Genomic DNA, 20,309 nt, shown 5'->3' on the forward strand with positions numbered 1-20,309 from the left:
GTGAAACACGACGGAGCCGGGAATTTCGAGATGGATGCCGATGGTTTGCGACGGACCTGGCGATTTTTTGGATGCGCGCGCTCGCTGGTTGATGATGGGGAGGTGGTGAAGACACAGGACACAGAGTTGGGGCGTGATGGCTGGTGCCCTCGTGCAGCCACTTGCCACAGTATTTTTCAGCACGGGCCCCTGCGCAGGCCAAGTCCTGCACTCTTGCCTGTGCCACAGACGACGGGGCCTGAGCCTCAGGCTGCCGAAGCGCGCCCGCTGGCGTGCTCAGGGAGGGAATAAATAATGCATTAGGTAAGCTGATCTATCTACAAGCACGTGATCCACTCTGGAACAAACCTGGCACTGCAAGTGCACTTGCCTAGCATCTGGGTGGACAATGGGCGTGGTCGCTCTTTGCCAGCTAAGTACTTATGAGGCAGCGACATAATCGACCTAATAGAAATACGCTGTAGCGTGCGGAAATTCACGTCTTCCCGCGTTGTCACACATACTTTACGCTACACGACAGATGTAGCTTCTCGGTGTTGCGCATGTCAGCGACTCAGCCGTGGCACCAGCGTTTTCTTCTGGGTATACCTTCATGACTGCGCTTGTCTTCACCGCTTGGCCTTCTTTTTATCTGGGCCGCCATCTTCATCATCGCTGATGTTCGCATATTGCGTCTCAGGTTGAGTCTTGCTCCAGGCCTTGGTGAACATGGGATCGCTCTTGGCCTTGTCAGCATACTTTAGCAAAGCTTCGCGTGGGTCTTCGTGAAGCATTCGTGCGAGTGGGATGTTCTCGGCAACATGCTTCTCGTCTGGCTGGCTGCGCTGGAATGGTGTCTGCTGCGGGATGTGTGGACGGCGTGGGTCTTTGGAGCCGCCGCCGGCCCCGCCGGTCTTCTTTGGCATTGCGCCCGGTGTAACAATGGCATCGCCCGACATGCCCATCGACTGGTCTGTAGTCAATGCAGAGTTGTCATCAATATGTCGCTTCTTTGGCGCGCGCGACATGACTTCTACTGCCCCTCTTGTTGACTTGTCCGGGTTGTAAAGCACGCGCGTCTCCGCGTTTGCAGATCCTGTAACAATCTGGTTAATCTTGGGATGCCAATCCACGGTAATAAGAGGTGAGCCGGGAGTTATGGGTGTAACATGTTCGGGCCGTAAATTTCCTGGGTTCAGAATGTGCAGGTGTCCTGTGACGGAGCCCGTGATGATGCTTGTAGAGTTGGGCCCGTAGCGAATGTTGCTGGTCGAGTGGGTATTGGAGGTCGATGTATGAGATACCGTTACCAAAGGTTTGGTAAACTTTCTCGTATCCCACAACTTGATGAGATCGTCTCCTCCTCGTGTGACTACCATCCGTCCGTCACCGGAGATGTCGATGCCTCCAGTCCATGTCTGCGGCTTGTGCGCTTCCAATATCTCTCCAGCTGGTCTTGAGAACGGGCCGTTGCCTCCGTACATCACTAGCGTTCCGTCCAATGCAGCTCCAATCAGGACATTATTGCCTCCTTGTGTCGGCGCTCCCCACGCGACGGCCGTCATCTTTGATCGGCCTGCCGAGCCCGCGGCTTTTGATTTGAACACCACGACTTCCTTCTGTGATCGCTTGTTGTTGAGGTCCCAAATACGCAGAGTGCTGTCTGTGCCCGCAGTAACGAATTGATTCCTGTCTGTGGGGTGCCATGTACCGCCTGTGATTTCCGAAATATGGCCCTTGGTGTTGTGCATATCCCGAAGATACATGTCTCCCTTGACGAATGTCGTCAAAACTTCGCCATCGCGTGACAACAATTTGGCTTGCGGGTGTGCAGAAATGCAAAGCAGCACGCTCCCGGCTTGCGGGTTGAATTCGATGTGGTGGATCGGGTGCGACTCTGCATTGTCCGCAGCCTTAGCTTCATATGGATCTATCGTTCGAAAGGCACGGATTGTCGTTGGCGTCATGGAGGAAAAGTCGTGAAGCTTCACCGTACAGTCGGCCGATCCCGTGGCTAATCGGCCGCCAGATGGGTCGAGAGAGACAGTAGTAACAGCACGGCTAGCTGTTGGAATCACCATTTCATGCGAAACAGGGTACTCGTCGCCGTCATCAGAATCGTCACTGTCGCTGTCGCTGTCGTCGGAACTGGAACTGCCGCCCTTCTTCATCTGTTGTCGTGACGTAGAAGCCTTTTGCTCCACTGCCCTGCGGCTCTTGTCGATTTGCGCCGTGATATTCGCCGTTTTGTCTTTTTTACCAAACGCCGTCGGTAGAAATGCTCGCATGGGGTCATCTGCTGCCAAATCCGGGCCCTCGACCTGGAATTCCTCGTCGCTCGACATGGTGATTGTGGTGGCGACTCTTTGTGTGGTGAAGAGAGAGGTTGCAGACGAAGGAGAAGAAAAGAAGAAAATCTAGCTCGTGGGGAAAGAAGAGTGAAATCAATGGGTAGTAGAACGGCTGGATGTGTCGTGCAGCGGCCTGGATCAGGCACCAGTAGCCTGGAATGCGGGTGGAACCTGGGAAGCTACTTACTTGGCTACGTTTGTGAGAGGCTCAGTCAAGCACAATCCCGAAACAACAGCCTTTTACGCGACTCGCGACGGAAGCAGTCCGTTGCATATTTAAACCCGCAAGCAGCCATCTACAAACCATTTTACGAGACACAGCATGGCTGCCGATCCCCTTACAGACGACGACGAACAGTACGACTCGGCCAACGACTCGGACTTTGCGCCAGATGGTGAACCGAACATAGTATCCTCCGAGGACGACGACGACGAGGGCGATGAAGGGCGAGAAAAAAAGACGCCGGGCAAAAATTCTACAGGCACTATCACTAAAGCGGAAGACGACGTTGTCTATGAGAATTCAGGGGATGAGGCAATCATCATCAAGGGCAAAAAGAAGCTGAAGAAGGCCAAGAATGCAGAGGATGAAGGCGGCGATGGCGGTCTTATCAAAACCCGGGCGCAGCGGGCAGCCGAGTACGGGACTCCCCTGAGTTCATGAAAAGAGAAGTCGGCTAACCTACTACCGCAGCAAGGAAGAGCGACGGTACGCAACAAACACAGACCCGGTGACGGTCGACGTCGATGCCATTTGGAAGCAAATGCTTTCCGGCCAACCCATAGTTCCAGAAACGGCCAGAGAATCTGACGACGGCGAAAAAGTAGCTGAGCCCGCGCCAGAACCCGAAAAGCAAGCCGACGCATCCGAGATGATCAAAATCAAGCGCACATATAACTTTGCGGGCAAAGTGCACACCGAGGAGAAGATGGTGGCGCGCGATTCCGCCGAGGCCAAGTTGTACCTCGCCTCAGAAGAGGGCCAGGCCGCCCTCACTGCCGACGCATCGCCGCCCAAGCGCGCGACGCGCAAGGCGTATCGCTCGGCGTTTGAGCCCATCGTCGCCGGCGACGCCGCCGCCGGCGCGCGCCGCCTCGACCTGAACCTGGGCCTCGCGGCGCGCGCGCAGGCGGCCAAGGAGCTGCAGGCCAAGAAGCTCACGACGGTAGAGAAGAGTCGCATGGACTGGGCCGGTTACGTGGACAAGGAGGGCATCCAGGACGAGCTGGCCCTGGCGGGTCGGTCGAAGCACTCGTACGCCGCGCGGCAGGACTTTTTGGCGCGCAGCCAGGCGATCCGCGACGAGGACTCGCGGCGCGCGCGGATGGCCGGACGGACGTGAAACCCCCGGCGGGAAATCCAGCAAGAGGCCTTTCGAAAGGAAAAGGCACTTGGTCAACATTTTTCGCCGTCCCGATCCGGGCTACGGCCCAATTCTACGCCGCGTCGCCCTCGAGATGCTTGCGGACAACTCGCGTGTGCCTTTCATGTCCCATTACGATGATGTCGCGGGGCAAAAGATGCGGCAAGTGCTTCAGAAGGGCTGGCAATCGCAGTGTAAGAGCGCTCAAATTGGTAGCACTCTGCTGAGTTCCAAATTCTTTCGCTAGACCTACGGCATATTTATCGATGCTAGAAATAAAGGATCTTGTGGCTGAGTGCCACCTCTTCCAGGAGGGACTGACTACCGACCAGTCGCACCTATTTGAAACACCGCGACAGATCTGGAAAGTCGCAAATATATTTTTCAACGCATCAATATGAAGAATAGGAATAAAAACCCCAAACATGATATTCGAGTGCTTCCTTCAAACTATAACTGTTGGTGGGGGTGCCCAGCCTGCGTCCGTTATCGATAGAGAACTTCCCCCCCAAAAAAAAGTTTCCACACTCCAGCGGATAAGGTAGGTACTAACTAACACCGCCGCTTTCCTCTCCATCATTTGCCATCATTCCTATACACATCCCCGTCTTCTGCTCTCCGGCCTCCAATGGCAGTCCTCGGCAAGCGCAAAGCGCGCGAAAGCGGCCCCTCGAGCAGCGACGTCTCGGCGCTCGACGCCGAGGCCATTTTCCGGCGACACTTTGAAGCACAGTTTGAGCCACTCGACGACGAGAAAGAGGACAGGGCGGCGCGGGCGCGGCGCGAGCTGGACGACGACGACGATGCCATCGATTCGGACCGCGATGGCGATGAGGAGGACGAGGAGGGGCTGGAGGAGGGCAGTGACGAGGACGCTGAATGGGGCGGCCTCTCCAGCGGCGACGACGACGACGGCGACGGCGACGATGGCGAAGAGGAAGAAGAAGAAGCGCCGATTGTACAAGTCATAGACCACTCGAAACCGCAAGTACCTAAAGAGCCGAGGATGAGTAAAAAAGAACTGAAAGCATTCATGGTAAGTTTCCAACCGCCCTCCCAGATAGAAACCCCCCCACCACAAGCACTCCCTTTCCATCTCGCTAACCTCTTCTTCCCTCCCAGTCCTCCAAAGTCATCGACCACAGCGCCCCGACCCCTTCCTCCTCCACATCCTCCTCCTCCGACCCGCCCTCCTCCAAGGCCACGAAGGCTTCTCTGCCCGAAGACGCGCCCTCGCTCCTCGCGCAGGATCTCGAGCTGCGGCGGCTCCTCGCCGAGTCGCACCTCCTCACCCCGTCGCACAACAACGCCGCCTCGGCCTCCGTCTTTTCCTCGTCCGTCGTGCACTCGGCCTCCGGGGCGGCCCCCAAAGCCTTCGCCTCGGGCCGCACGCGGCACAAGGCCACCGACCTGCGCCTGCAGGCGCTCGGATCCAAGACGTCGGTGCTGGCGCAGGAGAGGATGCCGATGCACATGCGCAAAGGCATCGTCGCGGCGGCCGGCGCCCGCGAGGCGAAGCGCCGCCGCGAGGCTCGCGAGAACGGCGTCATCTTGGAGAGGAAGAGCGGCAGCGTCGGCGTCGGCGGTGCCAAGAAGAAGAACAAGGGTAGCAGTGGTGGTGGTGGTGGTGGTGGTGGTGGTAGGGCAAGGCAGGAAAGAGGCGTAAACGGGCCGGGCATTGGACGCATGAGAGGCGCGGAGCTGCGCATCAGCGAGAGCGACGTGAGAAAGATTGAGGGCGGCAGGGATACATTCGGCAGACGGGGTCGGCGGTAGAGGGAAGGAATCGTGACGGGTGGCCAGGCCATCACCAGGCCAGGCAAGATTCAAGTGCATATATACATACATAGTCAGGCGCATTGGGGTTTTCAAGGTTATAGATTAAAATCATACACTGTCCATCCAGTACGTCAACTCACGAGGCAGGTGACAACAAGTTACAAATATTTTTGCAGTTTTCAATTACAGCCATACAAGGCTTTCAAGATCAGAGGTGCCCCAGAAATCCTCCTCACTCAAACTTGAAGAAGCATACAAACGTCTATGTACAATGTGCCTTGTGGTCTTGCAGCGACCAGCATCCGAATGCGCCTCTCCTTCCAACAAAATGAGGCTTACTGTACAGATGGTAGTTGTTTCCCAGACAAGGTCTTGTCTATCAGCCGCCGACATGTTCCGATTTTTCAAAAAAGAAAAAAAAAAGAAGAAAAATTTCATTTGAACATGAAAAAAAACAGGGCAGGTTGAAGCATAATAAATAGAGATAGAAATAAATGAAGGAAAATGTGCCAGTAGCGTGGGAAGCAAGCAAATGAAGGGTAAGTCGTTACTTCATAGCTGCTTAAAATGGTGTGAAAAAAAAGAAGGAATCAAAATCAGTTTAGCTGAAATGACAACGCGAGCGTATTAAATAATAGACGGCTGGCTGATGGTCATGGGCAGCCTCAGCGCGTCTAGGCTGTTGTTGTACTGAGTGTTGGGCATTGACGAGGGGGGAGCCATGCCGCTTTGGCTAACCTCACCACTAAGAGAGCCGGTAATGTATGCCATTTCTGATGAAGGAGAAGCCTCCTCGAGAGAACCCAAGGGCTCCTCGCCAGAATATTCCTCTTCCTCTTCAGCAGAGAGGTTGAGGGAGCCCTCGGCGCCATCCTCACGGCTGTGAGTGCGCTTGTGCTGGGCAAGGTTATCTGAGCGGGAGAAGGCCTTATTGCACTGGGGGCATACGTAAGGCTTCTCTTGGGTGTGTGTACGAACGTGTCGCTTAAGGTGCTCTAAACGCTTGAAGAGACGACCGCATGTGGGAATCGGGCAGGAGTGCGACTTGTGAGGGTACGGGCCAAGCTCCATGACAGTGGCGGACCGAGCGCGGCGAATGACACCAGCAGGACCAGAGACAGCTCTGCGGTGCTCGTGGAAAGAGCCGCTCCCAGACATGTCATCACTGCCAAAGCCCTGCTGAAGAGCCAGAGGATTCAGGCCCGAGTTTGATTCGACAGTGGAGAGAGGCGTTCCGTGTCTCGACATGTCATCAAGAGGCTTTTGCTTGTTCATGGACATGCCATTGCCGAAAGAAAGGCCGGGGGGTGAGTTGTCCTCGGACTCATCGCCCTCAGCAACGGGATTCACGGATACGGAGATGGAGCGACGAAGTTCAGAAGGTCTGTGAGGAACGTTGGGGGTTGACGAAGGAGGGGCAGCAATAGCGGCCAGGCCAGGAGGAATCGAGGAGCGGCGTCTTCTTTGCTTGTAGGTGGGTGAGCCTTCAATCACTGAGTAGACGTTGTTCCCCCCATAGGAGCGGTTGAACTGGTGGCCAGCCATGGTGGACGGGGGAAGCTGGACCATGCCGTTCATGCCGTTCATGCCAGAGAGATGGTCTGGGATGGCTGGGTAGAGACCAGTCTCCTCGTTGGCAATGTAAGCAGGCTCGGCAGAGACTCCAAGAGCCTGCTGAGGAGGCGTGATGGGTTCAAAGGACAGGCCGCGGTTGCCATATTCGTCGTACTGGGAGGACACAAAAGATGGAGCAGGTGAGTACTCGAGACCGTAGGCGGGCATGGAGGCATGGCGCTGGTGGCCATGGACGGGAATGCCATTTTGGTTGTACTGGACCCGAGAAAAGTCAGGCTCGCGCTTGACAGCAGCGACTTGAGGAGCAACGGGGGCCATGCTGACGGCGTCATAGCCGCCCATTGGATCCATGGTATCGGGCATGTGGCCCATGGTCTGGGGCATCATGTTGGGGGGAGGCATGGCGTCCATAGCCTTGATGATGGGAGAAGCAGACTGGCCCTGGGAGAATGTGGACTGCTGCTGGGCGTTGAAAGACGACGAGTTGACTTGTTGGGTTTTGGTGAGCTGCTCGTAGAGCGACTGTGACGAGTCGTACTGGAAGGAGAGAGCAGGCTCGCTGACGGCGACGGTGGTGGCTTCCTGTCCCATCTTTTCTCTCTTGAGATCGCGCTCGAGAGCATCGAGGAAGAGGCGATCATGGGGAACGCTGTACCAGTAGAAAACTTTTTGCTTCTTCTGGGTGCGGATGCAGTTGTTCTTGTAGAGAAAGTCGAGAAACTGGCTCTTGGGCTCTTCGAGAGAGGCGTCGGTGCCAGACTTGAGGTTTCGCAGATCGGAAAAGATGCCCTCTTCAAACTTTTTGGAGTTTTTCACCGGACGGCCAAAGGCTTGGAATCTGAAGGACAGGCAGCGCACGATATCGGTGCCGGAAATGTGAAAGAGGGTATTCCAGAGAACACACGAGACGTACTCGCCAGTAGGGAGGAGAAAACGGCGAATATACTGATCTTGCTGCCAGTCGACGGGGGCGGAGATGAGGAAGTATTTGACTGGACGACGTGTGAGCGGTGGGGAGAGAAGCAGTGAGAGCGGTGAAATACATACGGTTGTCAACCTGCTGGAGGGCGACTTGAGCGTCGTGAGGAAGGGCCTGCTGAGCCTCCGTGCTCAGCATGAAGGTCTCAGGTTTTTGAGGCGCGGCCATTCCGGGGTGTTGTGAGTACATTTTGGCGCAAGGGATCCGGGTGGACAGTGTTACGGCCGTTGCGCAGGGGCCTAACAGGGGTTGGCGAGGACGGGAAGGGCGGGACGAACGATGTAAATCGCGTCGCAATTTTGACGGGTGGTCGACAGAGTCGAAATTTGAATGTTTTCGAAGTGATGGCGGACACAGTCCGGTCGTGGATGGCGTCGACAGCTACGCGCGCGGAGTGAAGACGGGCTGCGAGGACGGGCGCTTCCGGAGGCGAATGGGCGTGGTGTAAATGCAGAAAAGGGGGGGTTTCGAGACCAGCCCGAAAATGATATGAAAAGATGGTGATGCAGAGCGAGATACAGGACGCAACACAAGCAACAGCCCAACAAGTGCTTCAAGCAAACTGTTGGGAAACGACCAGGCGGTGATTCCAGAGGCGGCAATTGTAACAGGGGCGGCGGCGCGCTCGGGCAGAGGCGGAATCGAGTGAGGCAGAATCGGATGCCAGAGTGACGCGAGAGTGAAGAAAAAAAAGAAGGCGGTATGAAGAGAATTGCACAGCGCGCTGAAGGGGTCAACCAAGTGAGAGAATCGTCTCTGTGGCGCAACGGTTGGACAATAGTGCCAGGACCGTTTGGAATAGGTAGTCTAGCTTGTATCGAACGCAACTAGAACCCGGCCGAGAAGAGAGGACGATGTTAGCGGTACAAAAGACAAAGGTTGATCAGGGCAGGCGACCGAGAAAGCGGAATAATAAAAAAGGAAAAGAGGAAGAGAGAAGAATAATAAACAAAATGGGGACAGCCGGGCCCTGGGGGGGAAGACGTGAAGAGAAGATGCGAGAGCAACAAACGAAGCTCGTGAAGAAACAAGATGGAGGAACAAGAGCAGGAAGGGGGGTGGGGGGGAGGGAGGTGAGATATAGGTGGAAGGGGGGGGGGAGGGGAGAGAAAGGCGCGCGAGAGAGAGAGAGCGAGAGGCACAGAGGCAGGGAGGGAGGGAGAAAGAGAGAGCGCTAGCAGCAGGTCAATGGGGTGGATTGGTCCTGGGTGGTGGTAGTGGGTTGTGATGTGGGCGAGAGGCGTGGACGACGGAGGGTGGGCGACTGGAGAGGCGCGCCGTCACGGAAAGGGAGACTAGACGGACAGAGGGAGAGGGCCAGACAGAGAGAGAGAATACCCTACATAGGTCGGTAGGTACCTAGGTACTGGATAGGTCGTTGAAGACCCCAGTCGTACAGAGAGTACAGAGCAGTGGAAGCGAAGAAACAGGGCCAAAAAAGAAAAAAAAAAAAGCGGGTGGACGGGCGGGTGGGCAAGACGGCGGGCAGATTGGCTGCCTAGCTAGGCCAGATGGATAGGTGGACGGGTAGATGGACAGATGGGCACGACGGGTGTACAGGCACAGGCCCAGGCCCCAGGTACAGGTGATCCGTACAGAAGGTATCAGTACAGGTGCGCCGTGCGTTGGTGCAGCGTTGCGGTGCGGGTACCTGGTCTGGCTAGGCCGGTGCCTTAGTACTAAGTACGGAGTACTAACCAGCAGGTCAGCAGTATTAGTAGAAACGCCGTCTTGGTGCGTTTTTGGTAATTGACTGATTGATTTATTGATTGATACTCTGAACGTGGATTTTCTGGTACCTACCTACTCATCCAGATAAGTCTCAGTGTAAAGACCCTGAGAAGCGTATCGTAAGTAGGTCAGGTAGGCCTGCAACAGCAGTAGGCGGGCACCTTGTCCTGGGCGGAGCTCATGAGAGCCAGAGGAGAGAAAGATTCTTGAAGGGGGGCGTGTGGCAGTGTGTGGCAGAGGGTGTGGCAAGAGGGTGTGGCGTGTGTGGCGGCGCTTTTTTTTGTCTTTTTTTTTGTCTTCTTTTAATCTTTCTTTTTTAGCTAGCCCAACCGGTGCTTTCGCTGCTATGCTCAATTGCTGCTGCTGCTGCTGCTGCTGCTGCTGCTGCTGAAAACAATTCAACCCTCAGGAAACAAGGTGCCATAGTCAGAGCCAGAGTCAGAGTCAGAGCCAGAGCCAGAGCCAGAGCCAGAGCCAGAGCCAGCGTCAGAGCCACCCAACAAGATCAAAATACAATAACAATAATACTGAGTAATAATAATAATAAAGCTACCAGTACGGATAGAGCGAGTTGCAGTGGCCTCAACGCCAGACACCCAAGGAGATTGCGCTGTCCAAGTCCGAGCCAGGGGGAGTGTGCATCCAGGCCCACGGTCCAGGGACAAGGGGGGCAAGGGAACGGACTGGGGGAGGGCAAAGGAGGAGGGGGCGTGTTTCTTGTGCCACGAATCCAATAAAAACAAAATAAATAAAAAAAGACAGCGAAGAGGAATTAAAAAATTCATGATAAAAAAAAGAAGAAGAAAAAGAAGAATCTAGAGAAGAATCCACCACGTAACACATGTAGACATACACTCCAGTCAGTGACGGGCTGTGGGCGACTGACTAACTGACTGACTGACGACTTCTGGGGCCGCCGACGGCGACGCGCAGTGCAACTGGCCCATCCCTAGCCGCCAGCCTATCTGATGGCCAGTCGAAGCGCCCAGCTCTTCTGTTACCACCACCAACCATTGTGTGTTTGATGTATCGCCGTTTCCTTTTTTTTACCCTCTACTTCCTTTTTCTTCTTTTACTTGTTCTTTTTCTTTTCTCTCTTTCTTTCGCTCTCTTTCTCTTCTTTTTTCTCTCTCTTTCTCTCCCTCTCTATTGCTCTTTTCCTCTTGCTCTCCTTCTCTTGCATTCACCTCTCTCACGGCGCACAGCCATGTAGATGTAGTGACACTCGCCAATCTTTCCTTTTTTTTTGTCCCATCAAGGTCACCACTTCTCTCACTCAATGGGCTAGCAAAAAAAAAAGGGAAAAATGAAGAAAGGGAAGAGAGAGCCCACAAGGGGTAGGTAGACAGAGCAATAGCAACGGAGCACCAAAAAATAATAAGGTCCTCTCTCTACTCTGTACTCACCTCTTTCTTATACTTGTCCTTCTTCCTCTTACCATGAAACTTCAAACACCTCTAGCATAAAATACCTGACTCTCTTCTTTGCTTGTGGAGGCATGTGTCCCCGACTACGATATCGGTTGGAGGGGGAAATAAAATGAAAAAAGGGACCACCGCAAACCTGTGGGAATACTGAGTACATGTTCGGGTCCGGCGGCTGCAGGCCAAGAACGAACGTCTTTTTTTTTGTAATATTGTCATTTACAACGAGTCACCCAACGCTGTTTTTTTTTTTTTTTTCGTTTTTTGCTTCCTCATCTTCACGAACAGTGACCGAGCCAAGGGGAGGAAGGGGGGGGGATGTATAAAAGAAACATCCTGTATCGAATATAGTACAGGATCAGGTTGGTCGACGACAATGAAAAGAAATGTTGCAGGCGCCCTTTGATTTCTTTCTTCTTCTTTTTTCTTTTTTTTTTATCTTTTTTTTTTATCTTTTTTTCTTTTTCTTGTGCTTTTGCTTCTGCTTCCCCAAGATCGATCATGCAAGTTAGCAAGACCTGAGGCATGGCACCTGCAGTCTTGAATACATACTTGCCCCTCGGCTAATTATATCCCAAAAGCCACTACCACCACCACCACAACTGGACGTCCCCTCCGCCTCGTTCCTCTTCTCTCCTCGGAGACGTCTTTAAAAGAAGAAATAAGCAAATGATACTCAACACTAGTCGCTTTGTCAAAACCGCACCATCTCGTCATACTTTTCTTTTCTTTAAATCTTTTGGCGCATCACCTGCCAGCAGGTGCAGACCGCACCGGCCACTGTGCCATCGCATCGCTAGTTTACTACTAAGGTACCTACCTACAGGCTACAGTAGGCTCGCGCCGCTCTCTTCTCGGCCGGCTAGTCGTCCTGGTACTGGGTAGGATTTCCGTCTGCACCAGTTTTATTAGCCCTGAAATGGAACCGGATTGCCAAAGAATCCAAGCTCCCCTTCTCCCCCTCCTCCGATCTATCTAGCGTTTGTCGTGCAAGGCCAGGAAATGCCGTAAATAGCTGGCCCGTCGGGAGCGCCTCGACCAACCAACTCCCCCAATCAGCCCGAACCGGCTTGGTCGCTTGGCCCGTGATGGAGCACTTCCAGTCTCTCTCCCTACTAATCTCTCTGCATCGCTGTTCTCTTCATACTCCGTACTCCGTCATGACTTGAGCCCCCTCCCCAGAAAATATTGCTTCAAAACAAGTACGCTAAATCTAAAAGATTGACTACCTACTTCTTTTCAAACATGACAGAACAAACAGGACGCCCATGTCGAGGGCCAGCAATGACATGCGCTCAGTCGTTTTAGACCCAGGTCTAAGACGTCTTGGGGGAGGAAGGGCCACACACCTACTTGATCAAATGTCTTTTTGCACGAATCGCCCATCTTCCTTGCTCCCCATGCTTCCGTTTCTACTGAGTACGAACCGGCCACACAAGAAAAAAAAAACAAAGCACGGGCGCAGGAGGGGGGGAGGGGGCTGTCAGTCGGGCATGATTGGCGAGCACGAGCACAGGCGCCATGTAACCAGCAACAAGGGCCAGGGCTGGGGTGAGACGGGTTCATCCCCCTCCCAGAAAAAGACATTGGTGGCACGCGAAAGGCTCTCGCTCTCTTGTCATTCTGTCTTTCTCTCTCTCGTTTTGCGGAGTACGGACTGCCTACACCGCATAGACGGGGTATTACCATCGAAGCATGTACGACACACGGATTCGGCCTTACGCGCCCCATGCAAACTAGATACATCATCTGCCTGTGCTTGTGCAACGACCCAGCTGCACGCGCAATAACAAAGAAAGACCCTTGTCGCCGGCCCCAAGGACCCGTTGGGGGAGAAGGGGGAGAGGGGGACAAGAACAGGACCGCGCATACTGATAGTCTTGTGCACACCACATGGGAGACTATCAACTTGCGCAACAATGATGGCAGTCTTAAAAGAAATGAAAAAAATCAAAAAATCAAAAAAAAAAAAAAAAAAAAAAAAAAAAGACTCAAAGGAACAGAAACGAGTTTCTTTGTATAGTATGGTGTAGAACAGTCAGTATTTGGTGTGAATGAGGACTGTTACAATGAGATGATTACTGCTATTTTGTCGCGAGGCGACTTCAACTCTGCGCGGTCTACTTTGTCCACCTACTGACTGTCGAGTAATAATAGTCAATACTAACGCCCACCTCTCTGCAGAGTGTATAGACTACCAGTACCAGTACTTACATGGTGTACTGGGAAAGCGAGTGGCTTTTTGTTACGTGCTTGCCCTCTACTACACAGCCATCAGTAGACCCCGACCCTGATCCGAGATACATCAAGAATTACTAAACAACCAAGTCAACTAGATACAACACCCCATCTGTCGCTTGTCCATCTCTTCCTTTCTCTTTGATCCCCTCTCTTCCTTTTCCCCCCCTCCTCCTCTCTGGGCTGCCAACGGGGACGTGCTCTGCATCTACGCATCTTCCCTTTTTAGCACTATCACGCCGCTGTTCCCATCCGGAACCGCCTGCATGCGTGCCACTGGTCCCATTCCGTAACCGACAAAGCCCGCCTTTTTCCTTGTCCCTCTCTGTATGACTTTTGCTCCTGCTTCACGCTTCTCTTCCCTTTTTGTCCAGTTGATGCCGGACACACAAGGTGGCCATGTGGCCTGGGGTAGTACCTGCAGCTAGGCTACTGACCGACGAGTAAGCAAGCGACCTTGCGGTTTTCTGTGACACTGGGCTCTTTGTGTGCCACCAAAAAAAAAAACCACCAGCCAATCTGCGCCACCATTTTGCGCCGACGTGATGTAACTCCATCTCCCTCTTTCTCTCCCTTTTCGCTTTATTAGTCCACGCCGCGAGGCTGCAAGTGCGAAAATCATCTAGTCCATCGTGGCTAGGTTCAACCTGTGCCACCCGTTTCCATGCGAGCACTTTTAGTCTCGTCATTTTCGGGCAAACAAGGCCGAACAATGAGCGGCGGCCGTATTGTAGGGTAGCTGCCGCCTTCTGCCAACAGACTCCATTCTCTATTGGTTTGTTTGCCCTTCCCAGCAGATACAGCATAGTCTTCCTGGTGAATACTACTCAGGAGTCTGGTTGCCGCTACGTGGGCTAATTATTCCATTATTCTTTGTTTCCGAGATCCATCTGCCTGTATGAACCATCAGCCGTCTCGGTGCACCATCCTGCCCCTTACCTGTCGTGCCATCCTTGGACGACACCGAGCTAGCTACTTGGTAGTCCTCAGGACTTCGTGGTGGCTTCGAGGCCTATCCTGTTTATGCGTTTATGCTGGCCCGCCGGCGTTCCCGCTCCCTTTGCCCCCCTCCACTTTCTCGGGGCATCGATGTGGCCGACATAATGTGTTTGACGGCGCCGGTTTCCAGGTCCGGCCATTGCCAACAAGAACCGCGCCGCCCCCCCCCCCCCTGCAGCTGGCTTGACGACGGCGGTGCACATACCGGACCGGGCTTTGGAAGCTGCCTAGTGTTGGTATGGTATCAAAGGCACCGACATCATCCCGGGGCCAGCGCCGCCAGCGCCGTGTGGAAGTCACCAAGTGCAGGTCACCGGGTCGGCGCGGCCGTCTACGTACTCCAGCCTTGGCCTATGCACTGCATTGCATGCATATCATGGCTGGCAGTAGCTAGAGCTCCGGCTCTAGCTATGCTATGCTATGCTAGCTAGCTAGCTTCGGCCTGCCACGCGACGACAGCCAAGCCCAGTCATAACGCAAGTCTGGAGCGGCTTGTCGAGCTAGAGTTGGTCCCTCCAACCCCTCGCCGGCCCTCAGACTACGAGACGCAACGGCGTACTACTGTTTCCAGCACTTTGAAACTTGGTATAGTACCGATTCCGAGAATGCGCGGCGGCGACGCTCCGGATCAGAGGTGATGAACAGATAATTGAAAGCCCAGTTTTCTCTTGTCGGGAACCAGGTTCTCTGTAACAAGCATGAGTTGTGTACGTTGGTCTAGATTGCAGATAAAAGACGAAACACTCGAGATACACGAAAACAAGCCCTGTAGTTCGCCACACAATCAAGAGGGCGAGTGACATGGTGGCTGAGCATGCCATGAAAACAGGCTTAGGACATGTCACTCAGCTTCTACGCCTATTCCCCCCTCCCCCTCCTCCCCTGCTACTGACTACTGACTACTGACGCACGTACGCTGCTCCATAACGAGTTGATGCAACTTGTTAGAGAAAGAGGCGTTTGTGTGCTTTGACCTCCTGGAGGCTAGCTAGTGGGCATAGTTCTCAAAGTAGAAAGCCCGTCTTGCGAGTGTTGTGGTTACGAATGCGAATGCCTGCGTTGGTTTGAGAGAGCCGGCCCGTTGCAAGCAGAAACTGGGCTTGCTTTGGAACGAGGCCAAAAAACGAGCCAGCTGCGAGGTGGCGTCGATGCGAAACGGAGACCAGGTATTCCGGCGGCCGAAGTCACGAAAAGCATCAAGGTTCGTCTGTACGGTGTAATCCTGGTCATGACGCCTCGTCCTGTTCAGATGATGGTTGAGTTTACGACTACTACGTGGTCCGCACGGAAGGCCGAGTAACTGGTGCATCCGACCTCTTTTTTTTTTTAGCTTGTTCGAGAGCCATCGGAGCCGGCTAACATGTTACAATCCCAAGGCTGTGGGTGACTGGTCGGAGCTGGCACCTCGCACAGACCGACCTGCAGAGAGCCAACCATTGAATCGGCACTGATGGCAGACGGATGAAGAGTTGTCGGTGGCTGTCGCCGCTTCTCCATCATCACGAACCTCCATATCAGTACCGAGCGACGGCATATGTAGCTTTTGGTGAGCCACGATCGTAGGGCAGCGTACCATGTGGCCGAGTGGAAACTTGATGGGAAGAGCATCGACCTGGCCTGGCTGCCTGGAAAACCGGTCAACTGTACTCCGTACTCGGTCAATTGCCACTCACTGCCCTGTGAAGATGCAGTCAAGGGCAAGCACCTAGCCTGCATTGAGGCGACCATTTGTTAGGAGGCAAACCGGCCAATTGGCGACGAGCAGCCGCCACCTCGACCCATGGATATGTGGCGGAGGGCAGCAAACTGCATAGAGAAAGAGAGGGCCGTTGAGCTGCAAGTCAAGCAATCAAGCAAGCCATCTTTTCGGGCAGGGGGGGGGATGTTGGTGATGGGTGGTGGCCAAGTGGCGTGTGTGTGTTTGTGTGTGCGTGGGTGCTAACAACCAACGGTTTGAATAACCCAGTGAAGAGTTGGTTTAAAAATGGAAAAGCGGACATCTTCATGCCAAAAATAAAACTGAAAAATAAAATAGAATAGAATCTTGCTGCAGAAAATTAAATCGAAATAAAAGTTATTTCGTACCCAGAAAGGACAGCCAGAGGAAAGGAAAAAAAAAAAGAGGGGGAAGAAAGATTGCTGTGTGTGGATGGGCCAAGGTGAAGAATGAAGAGTTTTGACTGGCTGAGGCGGCGCGGTTTTGGAAGTGGGCATGAGACGACCCGGCAAAAAGATGAAACACGCCTGGCACTCTGCAGCGGCGCCGCCCCAGGAAACCCACCTCACACACGACGCCGTGGCGCATGCCCCCTTGTGGATGGCTGGATGATGAATGATGAATGATCATGAATGGTTGATGGATGGGCGGATCAAGGAGTCATTGGACCAACTGCCCTTCCTCGATGCTTCCTTTTCTTCCTCTTGTTCTCGTCCGCCTCTGCAGCAAAGCCTCCGCCCTCCCTGGTCCTTGTCGCACAACCCAGCACTCACTGGCTCCCTCAGAACTACCGTGACCCGCTGGGCTTTTTTCTCTCTCTCTTTCTCTTCTCTTCTTTTCTTCTCTTTTATTAAATTTTTTTTGGAAATTTTTCCTGCCAGTTATTCGCCCAAAAAAGAGGAGTGTAGGGCAGGGTTACTGCTTGTAGATAGGCCAGGTAACGTGGTGCCATGCATGACAAAAGCCTGACCTCTCGTTGTGTATGTACGGCCAAAAAAAAAAAAAAGAAAACCAGGAAAAAAGATTTTTTTTTTCTAAAAACAACACGGGGTTCACCCGCAAGTTTGACCACTTACCATTCGGCCGGCCTTTTCCATCTGACGATCTGCCGAGCTTGCAACCCTCAACTGTATAACACTGGGCTGGTCGTCAGACGGGGCCATTGTTGGCCACTTGCCTACCATGGTGCCTTTGCCATCTGGCAATCTACCGAGTTTGCGAAACTCTCCCCTCTAGTAACAAAAGCTAGACTAGTCGTCGGGCGAGCATCATTGGCTACCTCTTCCCGCCGAGATGCAAGCTGTCGTGGTCATCCAGCCGGCCTGCCAAGTGGACTGGGGCCGGCTTGCCATTCGTAGCCGCCGCCTACTTGGCCGCGAATTTGGCTGGCTGGCTGGCTTGCACTGATTATTTTAGTAGTCTATCCGTCGGGGCAGGACAGCCATGTGCCGCCAGCTAATACACTAATTGCCTAGCTTATCTGCAAGTTACTTATTATTACCACTACTGAGTACATGACCTCTGTCATGCCGAGTGGACACCGCATATACCCCAAAAGAGAGAGAATGAGAGGCGCCAAAGATTGCTGATCACTTGCACTCTCGACGTTCTGTGCCCCCGCCCTTCCTGATGAGCTCCCTTGGCCCTATTGATGCAAGGCATCGACCAGGTACGGAGTAGAGCGAGCGCTGATCGCCTAATGCGTATCACCATGCTGACGCCCTCGGCGTCGGTCACCGATTCACCGTGCGCGCGTTGCCAATTTCGGGACGACGAGGTTGACTCTCAATAAAGATGAAGACCGAAAAAAAAAACAAAAACAAAAAAGCGACGGCAATCAACCCTGCAAAGTAAATAGATCGATATCATAGCCCTGGCGACCACGTTATCAGATCTCGTGCAACGGCGGGAACCCGGCCAACATGCTACTTACGGGCCCTTGCTCTCTCCCGCAAGTGGCCGATGGATGATGCACTGGCCAGCACGGAGGCCGATCCCGCCCTATCTCGTGCCGAATCAGGACAGAGCCTTGACCGCGCTTGTCAAACTCCCGCACAGAGCCCTCCATACACGGTCCAGTAAACCGTTGCATTGTTGATAAAACGTGCTTCACGGGTGACACTTGCTAGGGTGTTTTGGCCTGGGGACTACCCGAACCGTTACGGAACGCAATCAATCGACAAAAAAAAAAAAGAATGGGCTGCCTGTTGGGGGTTCCGAATCATGATGACTGATTCCGGTGACATGCTGAGCAAGGAGGCAAGCATTGATCGCAGCAGTGTCATGCTTCGCCGACCACAGCGTTGACCCATATCCCCACGCCCATGACTACAATGCAAATGTTTGGGAAAGGCAACCGTGTCCGTGGACGTGAGAAATTGTGCAAATCATGGAAGAGATGTCCCGTAGCACGTACATGCCTACTTACCTCTCCCACTCGCAAAGCCTCCCCTGGTCAATAGTACCCAGGTAAGTAGCGCCAGTGACATGCCGAGCTTAATTACAGACACTTGGGAGAGAGGGCGGCCTTGCTCCTTCCCCAGGCCCCCCCTCTGCATGCAGCCATTCACGAGGCCCATGCGACAACGGCGCTTTGGTGTGGCATCAGGATCATCGAGGCCCGCGTGCGCACGCGGGGCGAGAAACGGACAGCAAAACGAGCCCCCGTCGTTGTCCAGGCTCGAGTGCAAGGGCCGCCTTGTGACTTGTGTCTGTCCGGGGGTTGGAAACCACGGACCGGAGAAGAAGAAGAATAAGAAAAAAAAAAACGAGGCCAAGATAGCAGTAGAGATGGAGAAGTGTTGCAGGTGCTTGCCTAGTCTCGTTTGACAGAATGATAGCGGTCTGCATCAACCCTGGGCCAATTTTATCTGTGCAGGCATGGCATGCATACTACGATTCGAGATGTTAACAAAGACCAGCGTATAATCAACCACTATCCGTACTCTTATTAGTATCAACCATGCATACCACGTCCAAGTTTAAAAAACCCCCGCACGCACAGCCTCTACCAGTCCCACGGTTGCTTTTCGTCCACTGTTCGCTCGTAACTTTTTCAAAACACATCTTTCATCTCTATCGTTGCAGGTGATCTGTGCGTTGCATATCGGTGTCATTATCATCGATCCAACGCTGGATGGTAGTTGGAGCCCGCTGAGACGGAAAATAAAACAAAAAAAAAATCAATCTGCCAAGAAATTATACACCACAGACAATGTACGGAATGGCGTGACCAAAGCGGCGCGCGCTACTTGGCTTGTTCATGATTGCTTTTCTTCTTCCGGCTTACTGACATGCACAAGCCCGTTGCAATTACCGATATGAACCGCCGCGGCGAACAGACCGAATTCTTTCCTCAGCGTTGTTTTTTTTTACCCCCTTCCCTTGCATCAGTTACTTGTTCACCACCAATTTCCCTCTTGTCAGTCTGATTCTTTCACGTTTCTAAACAAAAATCGGGGACATGCTTTTGAAAAAACTCTTGTTTTAGCCTGGTGTCCCTCTGCTGAACACTGCCAAACTGCGTGGACGGGACAGACCCTCCCGTCCCAATGCAAGGACACAGGGGCCAGCCAGTCATGGAAGGGAGGGAACGGGGGGGAGGAGGGCCGCAGGGCGGCTCATTTGTTGAGAGAAAGAGCCTCTCTCGCGAGGACCCGGTGCAATAAAGGCCCAACCTGCAAGAGGGAGCTCATTCATTGGCAACTGATGCTGGTCGATAACACGCTGCTCTTATTGAGCACGAAGGGGAGGCCGGCCGGCAGGCCCGCGGCCATTCACAGCTACAGAGCTGTGCTTCCAGAAAGGCCGTTGCCAAATATAGTCCCGGCCGACCGAACCCCTGTCTTCCTTCTCCTCCCAAGGCTGAAACAAACCAATCAGCTCGCCCGCCAGCCACCTGCTAAGCGATCTCAAACTTGGCGGGTGTAGGGGCGCGGCGTTGCTGATTGGGCTGTACACTGGCATTCTGGATCAAGAACCACTGTCGCAAGTACAGGCTTGGTTTGGTGTGGAGGCAACCGGCAAGAGAAGAGAGCCGAGAAAGCCACGGATTTGCATTTCTTCTGAAAAGGGCACGCCCTACAGATGGGCTGTAGAGAAACTCTAGAGGGCAGGAATCTGAAGGCTGGCTGCTCCGTCCTGTTGGAGCATCCACCTCCCATCTGGGGCTTT

The 20,309-nt window shown here is 53.6% G+C and overlaps 4 protein-coding genes across 4 annotated transcripts; 2 read left to right on the top strand and 2 right to left on the bottom strand.

The window, feature by feature from the left end:
* Positions 1-608: 608 nt before the first annotated feature.
* On the bottom strand, positions 609-2,324 carry V2A60_005013 (WD40-repeat-containing domain protein; the record flags this gene model as incomplete). The annotated part of the gene is made up of 1 exon (XM_083256327.1): positions 609-2,324. The coding sequence occupies one exon, from the start codon at positions 2,322-2,324 to the stop codon at positions 609-611; it is 1,716 nt and encodes a 571-aa protein (XP_083112453.1).
* Positions 2,325-2,652: 328 nt separating this feature from the next.
* On the top strand, positions 2,653-3,673 carry V2A60_005014 (Swr1p complex component Swc5; the record flags this gene model as incomplete). The annotated part of the gene is made up of 2 exons (XM_083256328.1): positions 2,653-2,969; positions 3,025-3,673. 2 exons carry the CDS (start codon positions 2,653-2,655, stop codon positions 3,671-3,673), a joined length of 966 nt encoding a protein of 321 aa, XP_083112454.1.
* Positions 3,674-4,322: 649 nt separating this feature from the next.
* V2A60_005015 (uncharacterized protein) lies at positions 4,323-5,470 on the top strand (the record flags this gene model as incomplete). The annotated part of the gene is made up of 2 exons (XM_083256329.1): positions 4,323-4,730; positions 4,817-5,470. The coding sequence occupies 2 exons, from the start codon at positions 4,323-4,325 to the stop codon at positions 5,468-5,470; spliced, it is 1,062 nt and encodes a 353-aa protein (XP_083112455.1).
* Positions 5,471-6,100: 630 nt separating this feature from the next.
* V2A60_005016 (homeodomain family transcription factor STE12) lies at positions 6,101-8,195 on the bottom strand (the record flags this gene model as incomplete). Its single annotated transcript, XM_083256330.1, has 2 exons — positions 6,101-8,040; positions 8,096-8,195. 2 exons carry the CDS (start codon positions 8,193-8,195, stop codon positions 6,101-6,103), a joined length of 2,040 nt encoding a protein of 679 aa, XP_083112456.1.
* Between the last annotated feature and the right edge of the window lie 12,114 nt (positions 8,196-20,309).

The sequence above is a fragment of the Cordyceps javanica genome, chromosome 3 (genome assembly GCF_051103115.1).
Source record: "Cordyceps javanica chromosome 3, complete sequence".
NCBI lineage: Eukaryota > Fungi > Ascomycota > Sordariomycetes > Hypocreales > Cordycipitaceae > Cordyceps > Cordyceps javanica.